The following is a 12,682-nucleotide window of genomic DNA, read 5'->3' as shown; positions in this document are numbered from 1 at the left end:
AAGTTTTGGCATATTTATTTAATATTTATGTGTGTGTGTTATGTTCTGACTGGAGGCGACCAGCTGACTGAAGATCTAAGGGCCCAACTGAGTTTATAGCATATCAAAAATGTATGTTAGCCCTAAGCCACAAAGTAATTTATAAACTAGCAGCAGCATTTTAAAATATATCCTTTACGGAAGCCAGAGTAAACCTTTAGGAATGGGACTAATGTATTCTTGTAATAAAAATGTGTTCTTTATATTACAAGTGTTGCCGGAGCTGCGACCTATACAGACCTTTTGCCAAGTTTCACATTGCTCTTTCACTCAAAGTTTCCTTTTTTTAATTTTACCTAAAAATATTCTTAGCTCTCCGCCCATTCCCTCCACTGACGATGATCGGAAAAAAACTGAATCAGGCACTGCAAAGAGAGGATCCCAGTGGACTCAAAGCCTCAAAACCAGCACTCTGAAATAAGCAGATATAAGGAGAAAAAAAGCTGAGCCAATAACTACCTTTTTCTGTTAATACATGGATAGACTTTGAACAGACTGCCACAATGTATAGAGGAAGAAAAAAAAAAAGTGTTCTATAGTAACCTGAGCTGTCTTCATAAGATACAGAGAATCTCAAATTCTCAGCTGTGGTAGAGTCACTGCAGCATCAGTAAATATGCACCTCTCAGCACTTTCAAATAAAGTTGTACAGTAAGAGATGTCTAGTCTAAACTGCATGTGTGTGTATATGTTTTCCCTCAATAATGCAACACACACTCTGCGTCATCCTCTTATATTTCTGCTGAAACACGGACACAAACAAAAGAACTGCATTTTTCTGATCCCCTTGGATTTTCTTTGTCTTTTCTCACAGCTCAGTTTGCATTCCTTCATTCCTGTCATCTGTACTGTACATGAAAACCCAACAAACACAAACCTAAACTCGCTGCCGTGCTTTCTTGCAGGGTCAGACCAGAGTGAAGCGCGTTGGTCAGTGCTGTGATGAATGCGCCGCTGCCAAGGGCAGCTGCCTGTACGAGGGCATGGTGCGTTACAATGGAGACCTGTGGAACAGCACGGGCTGTGAATTTTGTACCTGCGACCGGGGTCAGGTCCTCTGCCAGAGGGCTGAGTGTGGTCGTGTTGAATGCCCGCAGGTGAGCCTGAAAGAAAAAAGGTCTTTAATCTGGCCTCATCTTTGGAAACTGTCCATTTTGTTATTACAAACCTTCCCTTGAAGACATAACTGCCTTCAAAGGCTGGAAAGACTTATTGGTTTGATTACATTTTATTTAGCCGAGCCAAAGAGCTAAAAAGTTTAGCCTTACTTTTTTTAACGCTATATAAAACACGCAGCTTATTCGTTGCTGCATTTCCTTTCCCGGCTCTCATCCGTCTATCTGTCAATTGCGTCTCGCTCACATACACACACACACACACACACACACACACACACACACAGCCCCTCCCCCCCGTGCACACAGCGTCTGTGTCCATGACTAGGGGTGGGCGATACTGGGAATTTTGGTATCGAGAGAGAGAGAGAGAGAGAGAGAGAGAGAGAGAGGTGCGCTGTTTGCACACTGCGCACAGACTTGGAGAGACGCTGTGCTCGCATGAACTCGGGAGAGAAACTGCAACAAAAGTATCGATCTCATCACGACAGTATCGATCCGATACCAATACTCATCTAGGTATCGATACTATCGATATTTAGATCGATACACCCAGCCCTATCCATGACAGGAGATACAGGAGAAGACGGCTGGCGAAATTCACAAGTTCATGAAAGGTTGGTATCTTATGAACACCTTTACACAATCACAAATTAAAAAGTGCTATGAAAATATTTTATATTCTGAATACTATGTTGTCAGTGTGTTAATGTTGGAGTCCCGACCCGACCCTTAGCAAACAAGCGATTGCGCCTGCTTTAGAAAGTTAGCTAGTCGCAAGATTGCGGTAAAATGCAGTTGGTTTGTCGAGGTCAAAACACTATATGTAGCAGCTGTGAATCAAATAAACGTATTATAAATAATGTGGGGCGACCTCTAGCTCACCCAGTAAGAGCGTGCACCCCCATGTAGGCTCAGGCCTTTGTAGCGGCCCGGCTTTGAATCCGACCTGCGGCCCTTTGCTGCGTGTCTTCCCCCATCTATCTCCCACCTTTCCTGTCTATCCACTGTCACTCTTAAATAAAAGGGGGGAAAAAAGCCCCCCAAAAATAAATTAATAATGTTATGTCATTTTTTTACTCTTACACTGAAAAATGTTGAGGATGAGGACCAGCCTGAACCGGAGGTATCAGTCTGAAACAGAGCTGAACAGTCCGACCAGAGTTATTAGCTATGTTATTAATTTGTTTACAATATTTTCAGGCTTGAACCAGTGCTGCTCAATCATAAAGACAGGGTCAGGGAGAGAAATAGATAGATTCGTTAGGCATTGAAGAAAGAGTAGGAGAGGAGGACAGCATCCAACAGCGTGTCCGCCTCAGTTTTTGATACTTGATTGTATGAAAATAAGTGTCTCACACATCCCCCCCTCCCCCCGGTCTGGCATGGGGCGACCGACAAATTGCCTTCTAATCTGTGGGAAATACTTGTATATATAAAACTCATCTCATTCCCCCCCCCAACATAGCTAAAGACAGTTTAGTCTTTGGAAGCAAATGGTTCAGTGCAAAACAAGTTGAAACTCCACTAAATACAGTGTAAATCAGCACTAAGTGACCCCAAGACCTGTTTTCCATGTGAGAATACGTAGCTAATGTGTGTAACCTACAAGAGGTTATACTTGCTGTGCTTTGTTGCTACTTTGTAAAGAGTCAGTGTGGAACATCATCTATAGACCCAGGGTTCTTTTCCTGCAGGCTCCACCTGCTCTAACCTTTTCTACCACATTCTCTTACCCCCAAAATGCAACATGTCAGCACCAAGAAATCCCATTTCCTGGCCTTCAAGTTGGTCCGCTAAAAAGTTAATTGAAGATGTCACTGTTACTTGTTCACAGTTTACTACAGTCAATGTAATTTGCTGCAGTGAAATTTACCAGTTCACAAGGTCTGATGTAACGTCTCATCTTCATTGGTATTTAGGAGATTGGTTGGAATGGGAGAATTGGGTGATCATTTCAGGTTACAAGGTTGACCGCTTCCATCACAGATAATTCACTCACTTAAGATGAAGTAAATTGAAAAACAAGATGAAACCATAATGATCTATGTGGAAGCCGGGCACAGCAGCAAAAAACATAACAGTTGTTAAGTACTGTAAACTTGCATTATAATTTCAGCATTAGACACAAAAAAACACTCTGCTCAACCTTACATCATCGCTGAATGCAAAATCTTTTAACTCAGTAATACTATCCCCACGTCAAATCAGCCTGTGAACACAACAGAAGCATCAGTGGTAGCCTTCGTGTAAAGACATGCTTATCAGACTTGGCCTAGTTTGAAATGTAGGACATTGGACGTGGGAGTTTTTTGGGACAAAACAAAGCATTTGCTGAGGTTATTAGCCGGTGTTCCCATAGTTACTTTTATCCCGTAAAATGACCCACTTTGAGCTTGGCGCTGCGTCGACTGAACACCTCTCCCAATGTTTTTTTTAATAATATTACTTTAATATACCCTGTCATGACCAAACACACCCTAATTAATCATGCTGTATGGTGATAATTACAGCTGGTAAGTGTCATTAACTGTAAGTAGTGTAATTGGCGTTTGTCCAGCTGTGAATTGAGCAAGGTCACTCTGCTAAGAAAATCAGAGTCATGCAGTTTTCACCGTGTGTGTGTGTGCGTGTGCGTGTGCGTGTGTGCGTGTGTCAGTGTGCAGAACGGATAAGAGAAGGTTATGTTTTTAATGACATGCTTGCGTCAATAAGCCAGAGAAAGGCACTGAGGTACAGTTTAGTAGAGCAGGGTTATGATTCCTTATGGTGCACCAAGATGCTGAAAATGTACTGTAATGGTCCTGTAAGGAGGTCTGGAGGTCAGGAAATTGCATTAGTGGCCTATTGCCTTCGCAATGTGCAAAGCTTATAACCTCAATTTATATATTTTTAACGTTTGAATTCTTATCAAATGCATACACGGTCTATGGGCTGAGCCAACAAAATAAAAAAAAATATGTGGTGGACTCCTGCAATATTTACATACAGGGTTCCCAACCCAAGAGATTGCTGGCAATGCTATGTAAACATAAAACATCGACATGTAGCTGTATGTATAGCCCAATCACAAATCTGTTGTTTCTTTTATTCATCTTGCCAAATAATTGCACCACTATGTATTACAACTGAAGCGTTTGAAATTAGTAATAATGAATGTGCATTTTCAGTTAAGTTTTTCAACTAAAATTAATTAACTGACGTTTGATCGTTAAAATTGAACAGAATTGGACTGACGAAGATAACTGGAATAACTGCAGATAAGTGATGGAGAAAACTTTAAAAAAAAATTACTAAGAAAACCAGTAAAATGAAATGTTACATATACACTGCTTTTTATCATGCCTATGAAATAAAAATGTTCTTTAATTCCTGACTATAAAAACTGCAACTTTTGGAGGAAAGACTGTACTTATACTGTGACTCTATCAACTTATTTATGGTGATTTTTTTCTTCTATTTTTTAGGGATCAGAGCTCATTAACCTCCCGGGAAAGTGCTGCCCGGAGTGTTCCTCTGTGAAACCTTCCTGTTTGTACGAGGAGAAATCCTACAAGGTATTTTAACTTTGAGTGTGCTTGCATATAAGCATGAGAGGAATGTTGTTAAATGAGGCAAGAAATCCAAACTGTGTGGGTGAGACACCACAGGGCTTCTGTAAACTCTCTGTTCTCAGAAGTAAAAATCAAGTAAGTGGCACAAAGTGTCACTGCAGAGGAGGCTGCTTCAAAATACATCAATATTAAGCTGGTATATAACTATATGAAAATAAACTGAGAATGAAAGTTGCAGTAACACAGAGTAAATATATGTTTTAGAACAGACCAATCGGATTACTTTTGGCTGTAACAAAAAACTGCAGTTAACTTCATTATTCATAAGCTACCAGAACCCAAAATGCAATGGCTTTAATCATTTTGACATTTCAGCCAAGGAGGAATGCTTATTAAATGCTGCAGGACAGCCAGCCAAGGCCGAGGCTCGCAGTGAGTGTAGAGAGTGCTATTATGCCTTTCCAATAGATTTTCCTTGTCTCCCCGAGGAATTCATTTTACCAGTAGTAACCACACGAAAAAATGGATACTGCATACTTTTTCCACACCTGCACATATCAATACGTCCATTTCTCCACTCACTTTGAAAGGCTCGGCTGAAAGGTTGAAGGAGCAGGTTTGTTACTGGATTACTACTGGTTAAACTTCCCAAGTGACAAGAAAAATCATAGCAGGGAAAGTTAATGAGCAAGAACAATGCACTATGTTTATCTTTCAGCTGATTTAGAAGCACATTAAAGGTCCCATGGAATGAAAATGTCACTTTATGAGGTTTTTTAACATTAATATGAGTTCCTCCAGCCTGCCTATGGTCCCCCAGTGGCTAGAAATGGCGATAGGTGTAAACCGAGCCCTGGGTATCCTGCTCTGCCTTTGAGAAAATGAAAGCTCAGATGGGCCGATCTGGAATCTGCCCCTTATGATGTCATAAGGAGGAAGGTTACCTCCATTTTCTCTGCTTTGCCCGCCCGGAGAATGAGAAAGAGAGAGACATCATGGCTTGCAAACAAGCAAAGTGGCAGTTGGTCAGAGAATGAAAATAGTTCCTACACAAAAGTTACTGCTCACAACCAGATAGAATTATCTCAAGTAACTGGGTCATGATTTCTGGAAAGAGACATTGCTGTTGACTTTTTGAAGTGTACTTTTTTGGGGCTTTGAGCAAAACAAGCCGAGTTCCAGCAGTTCCATTATATTAGGCCTAAGGCAGACATCTCTACGACCGATATCTCCAACACTATGCAAGTCACACTAAAATGGTTAAGATTGATAAATAGCACTACAGGGAAGAGGGGAAATATGTATTTTTGAGTTGAGGGTAAACTGCCCCTTTAAATAAAAAGAAAAATATTAATAACAATTGGAATATTTTTTGTGTGATTGTGAGTGTGCATAATGAAGTTTAGCTGCTAGAAATTAGTTTGTTATGTTAGGCCTCTGTTTTTTTAGCACTGTAGGAAAAGCCTCCAGTTGTCTGGTAGATGAATGAGTTGGAGATGTGCTTTCTACTTTCTAAAACATTTCACTGTTGTTAAGATCTGCTGATTCACTAATTTGGGAAATATGGTAGATAATGAGGGAACAGAGTTTTAACCGACAGGTTAACTGTTTCAGACACCCAAGGCTGCATATCTCTTTCCGCTATCTTTCAGGGCTGCAGGTTTTGTGCTCTTCTCAGATAAGATCGTAGGACACATGTGGTTTGTGAATCAGTGTCCTGATATAAAAAAGAGTTTATGTCACTGGTTAGTTTTCAGTCAGAAAAGTTTTGATTCAGTGCTGTGATCTAAAGCCTCCGTCCTTGTCTCTGAGCTTTGACCTGCCACCCGATTATTAGGAAACCGTCCTCATGATCTATTAAAACCATTTTACTTTTCAGCATTAAATCAGTTTTTTGTGAGGGACGTTCCTGCTGTTTGACTGACTGTCTGTCCTCTGTGTGCCTCTGGCAGTAAAATTCTGCTTTGAAAATGTAAGTTGTTACTGTCAGGCTTCTTTTATAGCTGACACATGCAGCTTGTTAGAATTCCGCTTTGTGCCTGGTCTGCGTGGCCTCCTTTTTGATTGCAATTCAGTTTCTTCAATTTAAAACAAATCCTCTCTTTTTTGGTGTTTCTGACATTCTGTCAGTAAATATATTTGCCACAGTTGCAATTTACACATACAAACTTCAACCTCTGCATTCACAAGGTCCAGGTCTAATAAACTCTTTTTCTCTCTCCTCTACTTCATTCCCTATCTCTCTACCTGTCCTCTCTTTTTTCAGGACCTGGCTCGATGGACTGATAGCAGTTGCCGGGAGTGTGAATGCCGCGATGCCGAGGTAACTTGTTATCTGCGCTCCTGTCCCACCTGCCTGCCGGGCTTCCTGGTCGTCACCCTGGAGGGTCAATGCTGCCCCGAGTGTCGCCAAGGTACGTTCCTGCAAAGGATGGTGTGTGTGTGTGTGTGTGTGTGTGTGTCAGTAGTGTGTGTTGTGTCTGGCCACATCTGTAACATGCCCCTGCTCCATCAAACCCTGTTCTATTTTTACATTTCCCTCTTTGACTATGTTGGTGTTTGTAGGTGACTTTGGCAAGTTAATGTCCCTCCTTCATTTTATAGACCTGATTTAATAGTCTACTCATTTTTGTTATTCATATAAACTACAAAGTACCTAGATGAATTGTTCTTAGGCCCTGTTAATCAGCTTTAAGATTCAACTGTCACACACTGTTAAATCTGTGATATTCAGTGCATTCCAAGAGTTATTTTTGGATGACCTTTTAATCTCATACACCACAATGCCCTGAAAATGTCCTACTCAATCTCTAAAGTCTTTACAGCCGTGACAATACAACTACCTAGTAAGTGTGAATGTCATACTGCATCTCTGCTAGCTGCCAAATCCCATTGTTTTTTTTGTAGCTGCATTGCATTTGAGTGTATAAGAAAATCTACTCAATTTGATTATGTGGGATTTTGCACAAAAACTTCACTCCACTGTTTTGATGGAAATAACTGCATGCTATTAAATATGAAAAATACACCACAAAACATGTCAAAGAGTGTGAGTCAGGGTGTTTTTGTAGAGATTTGTCCCTTACTCAACATTAAAAACTTATCAGCTGGTCATTTGAATCCCCCTAATGATGGAAAAAGTAGGGCGTTAAATCAGAAACATGCACCCTCTTCCTGTTACAATGTTTTCCTAAACAAGGCACTTCTAAAAAAATGTCCAGTGTTGAAGAAGACTGTGACGGTCCTGCTCAGGTGTGAATGGTCTTTCGTGTTATGCCTCCTGCTCTTGTCTAGCCTGACGTCGTCATACTCAGATTCTAGTCAGAATCTGAGTCTGATACTGCTCCATTGGGCTGTGTTTATGGGGCGTGTTTCAACCGAACCAGGAAAGAAAATGCCTCTGCACTTAATTGGACAGACCTACAACCAATCAGAGCAACTGAGTATGTGACGTATGTTGAGAAACCACAATGACCACAGGGTTTTCATTGCGCCCCTTCTTCTTAGCGACCATCGGGGCCAGCTGATTTAACTTTTGCCGAATCCAGTAGGAAGGACTGCAAAAACATCTTTCCGATCGACAAATGCCTTGATCGCGGTTCTCTGTTCCTCTTTTAAAATTAATGCGCTGTCGATATCATCTATAAAAGACGCGATGGCGGAATCTACACATCTCAATTCTCCAGTGGCAGCCATCTTTGTTGTAAACAAATACAACCCAAGCGCTCTTTGGGGACGTGGTTGATTACGTTACTGTTGATCATCTGTCCATCATCGTATAAAGCCCGCCCTGACAATTTGATTGGTCCAAACAGCTCTGGTTCGAGCATAGTTGCTCCAGAACAGATCAAGTCCAGACCGAACTTCCCGACCTCAAATGTTGTGGGCGGGGCTAAGTTTGGCTGGCATCCAGGCTAGCTCTTGTCTTTTATTGAAGGACGTTGTAACATCTGCTCTAGAAAGGTGCTACAGGTATATAAAAATAAAAAATACTGCACATGCAAATGAGAAGCTGGTTGGATAATTAAAAAATTGGGCAGGGGGAAAGAGGGTCATAAACAGTGTGGGAGTTCATAGATTTGCAAGTAAGTCAGGCGGAGGCAGAACTTCATCTTGTCCTTGGGGAGGTGGGCAGTGCTGGCCAAGCTGCTCTGTATGTTTCAACATGCCATTGCCTGAGGACAGAGACTGAACCAGTCACACAGAGTCAATATAAACTATCCCCGGTCTATCACTGCTTTTACCTTTGACTTTAAATCCAACCTTTATGTATGTCCTTCTTCATATTTACATTCAGTTCTGTATCAACATCAAACTCTTATTTTAAAATGTCACATAATGTACTGAATTCTGAAGTCTGTTTTGTTGTTTGATGGGATGCTTTCTTTGTATTTTTGCAAACAAAGATGGCATCTTTTGAAGTTGAGATATTTTCTGTGCAGTTTTGAAAGAGCAGAATGGTACAACAAAAATGTAAAAACTTTGTGAACACAGTGCTGCTCTTCACCTCCCTGGGGACTTGAAGTTACATGAAATGGAAAATGACTTTCACTTTTTTGGCCAATTTTCAGAATATATACACCTATTTAATTTGTGCAGAAAATGATTTTAGAATGATACAGTGTAACTGTAATGGTGACCTCAGTCCCAGTTGGTATAAACTATTATTTTTAATGATCTTACCATTTCTCTCCAACCCATTACAGCAGGAATTATACCAAAAACTAAGTCATGAAAATGCTCTTAAAGAAATTAAGTTATGGCTTTAAGCTAATTTCCTTCTGTAAACCACACAGTCACATCACAGCATGTCTGTTTCACCTCCCTCCTTTAAAAAAAGGCTGACCCATCTGTCGTATTACCTGAGAATGGGCACACAGACTGTCAGCAATTATAACCAAACAAGCGTATGTTAATTTCTCATATAGATAAATACCCCAACAGGCAATTAAACAGTGGGACAACATTGTTAAAATTTATGAGGACTTATAATTAGATTTGGCTGCATGAATAAATAATTACAGTTGGGCAAGGGAGACATTTTTCTTTGCACCTTACAAATGGACTATTTGAGACGACAAAAGTTTTATGAAGTTGGATTGGACGAAGGTGTTCTGTGTCCCTCGACAGTCTTCTTTGCTCTCTTAGGTTTTACTGTTTAGAGCATTTCTCAGCAGCAGCATATTAAAATGTTTAAAATGTAAAAAAGTCTAATTAGTCCAGGTAAACAACAGGGGAAACCCATAAAACATAATAGCTATTGTCTCTGTTGGCTTTTTGTGTTCATTGGAAAAAACTGATTTCCTCTAAAAGTTATGTTTAATTCAACAGATTAACAAAACACCACATTGGTTATTGATGATATCCACATGAGTGGCTTTGCTGTTCCATTCACTTAATTTCCAACTCATTTAGCAGCTCGGTCTCCAAAGCAAGATTTAGTGTGATGTTAATGTGATGCAGCAAAAAGTAAGGGTGTGGCTCGTTAGCTTCAAGGTTCATCTCCTGTAATACTAGAAGTCAGCATTGACGTATCTGTTACCATGTCAACGATGTTTCCTTAACCGAGTGGTTTTATACGGCATGCATGTGTAGATAAGGATTCAATTGAGAAGTGTTAGCAGTGAATGTTTGTGGATGTAAATGTTGTGCTACAAATGTCTAGGACAAACCAGGACAACGTTGACATATCAACCAAAATAGATGCTGCATCATTTGTGCCATGGCCCAAATTTGATAATCTTTGGAAACACAACACATTGTTGAAGATTAAACCAGGGGTTCTTTGACCAAGAAACTGGGTCACGTTCCACCAAAGAGACATTTCCCCTCTAAACAGTTGGTTTCATTTAAATAACTGAGGCTCAAGGAGGTAAAATTATCAAATATTGCCCCCAAAAAAACCAAAGATTGGATGTCACAGCATTTAGTTTTTTCATTTTTCCTACCTCGTTAATCATCTCTTAAATTTATGTTATTTATATATAGTTTTCTCACATAGTTTTATGTGAGACTAAACTTTCCTACCTTCATATGCTTTACTTTTTCCTTAAAGCTTTAATGCGTAACTTTTTGATATTAATGAACGTCCGTTACATTCAAGTCATTGCCAAATGAGTTGCTACAAAACTAATTAAGACTATCAGCTCCACACAACTCTCTGTATTTTTCAGTATGGCTGTGATCAGAAGATTGTGTTGTCTGGCGACTTTCGTGTGCAGAAACTTGAGTGAAGATAATTACCGTGTGCTTCATCACAGAAGGCTTGTATCATGTGGATGCGCCGACAGTTTTGTTGTCATTACTTAGAATTTCTCATGGGGGAGACAGAAACTACGCACTATAGCTTTAAGGCCAGTGGTCAACACCTGGATGCTTTTCAAATTTATCTTTTTATTTTCTATTTTAGATTCAGATTCAGACACTTTATTAATCCCAATGGGCAATTCATTTGCAACTTCCCAGTCCATACAGTCTGTTCCAACAGTTTACAGTCTATACATCCTGTACCTTCTGTACATGTGTTTTTGTTAATAAGTGTGTGTTAAAGATATGTTTCCTTATTGAAGGTATTAGGGAGATAGTGTGTGTATGTGTAAAGAAATGGTCTGAGTGGCTCATGTGTGTTTTGAATGCATACACAGTGCTTATAAAGTGTGCCTGAGTGAATAATTTCAACGTGTTTGTGTGGTTTGCACTCACATTATACCGTACTTGCACCTGTCGTTACCTCGAAACTTGTGTGCATTAATGTATGTGTGTGTGCAGTAATGGTTTTAATACCCCCACAATGCACCATAACCCAGATATGCATGCCTTAACAAATTGATTTTAACATGATTTACCTACTTCACCTTACATTTATGTACTCATGCGGGAAACGTGTTTTCGCTCGTTTACCCTGCATTAGTCCATCTGCCTGGCTGCGAATTGGGTTCCCAGACTGTGTTTAGTTTGCAGCTAAAAATAGAAAAAAGGACAAATAAAATCTTCTTTCCCTGTTTCTATAAGAACTGGAACTGTACATCTTCCTTTGAGGCTATTAATCACAGCTGTCTGTAGGCATAGAGGTCAGCAGCCTCTCCTCTCTCATTGGGAAGTTCACATCTGAGGGCCTGGAGTTGTGCTGTGTTCAGGTCTCATGGGAAAGGTGTGAGCTTTCTGCAGTTCATCTCTGCCAGGGTTCGACCCAAATGATTCTTTTGATATACTTATTTTGTACCAATATATATGTACGAGTAGATCAGGGCATGTCTTTATCAAGTGTTTCTAAATAGGGAATCAGTTCTTACTGGTTAAAATATTCTTAGAGTGATGAATATTTGGGTCTAGTTTTAGGATAAGGATTAAATTGTGTTAAATCAACTTCCCTAACCTGGGAAATGACTCCAGTGGTGTCTTAATCTGACATTATGTCAAAGGAGAGATGTTTAGGGAACTCTCAATGACAGTGAAATATGGTGTTTTGAAAGAAACAGAATATTTTATGTCAGAACTTCTGCAGGATGCAATCATTCCTACCCCAAAGACTCCACAACTTAATGTGTTTTGGCAACAGGGAAAATGCAGCTTTGTAACAGCGATTATTTGTGTCTGACACAAATAACAGTTCTGGCAATATTGCATAAAATTGGACTATCACAGTGCCTCAGATAATGTGCAATTGTATTGATTTTCCAGACACAGAATAAAATCATGAAATAACAATTGTACACAGCTCTATTACATGGTTAAATGCTGACTGCGATCATTTCACACATGTACTGTATATACATTTATTTTGGAGCTAGTGGCTTGCCAGTGTTTACTTACAGGTTACTTTGCAAAATAACATATTAATCTAATTGTGAGATTTAAGCTGTTTATTTGTTTTGATATCATAGCAGCTGCTTACACTTCAAGAAAATGGTGCTACTGTCTGCCTTTCAAATGTATCGACAAACCACAACTATCAGATAAACCACACAGTGGTGG

The 12,682-nt window shown here is 39.9% G+C and overlaps 1 protein-coding gene across 1 annotated transcript in view; it reads left to right on the top strand.

The window, feature by feature from the left end:
* fras1 (Fraser extracellular matrix complex subunit 1) overlaps positions 1-12,682 on the top strand; it is a 258,103-nt gene that overhangs the window by 96,781 nt on the left and 148,640 nt on the right. Inside the window, exons 9-11 of the mRNA XM_078251454.1 lie at positions 945-1,136; positions 4,622-4,711; positions 6,975-7,122. Coding sequence (XP_078107580.1) covers positions 945-1,136; positions 4,622-4,711; positions 6,975-7,122 — 430 coding nt within the window. The remainder of the gene's footprint in view (positions 1-944; positions 1,137-4,621; positions 4,712-6,974; positions 7,123-12,682) is intronic.

Source organism: Sander vitreus, chromosome 5 (assembly GCF_031162955.1).
Source record: "Sander vitreus isolate 19-12246 chromosome 5, sanVit1, whole genome shotgun sequence".
NCBI classification, from domain to species: domain Eukaryota; kingdom Metazoa; phylum Chordata; class Actinopteri; order Perciformes; family Percidae; genus Sander; species Sander vitreus.
This window is presented reverse-complemented; position numbering and strand designations above follow the sequence as displayed.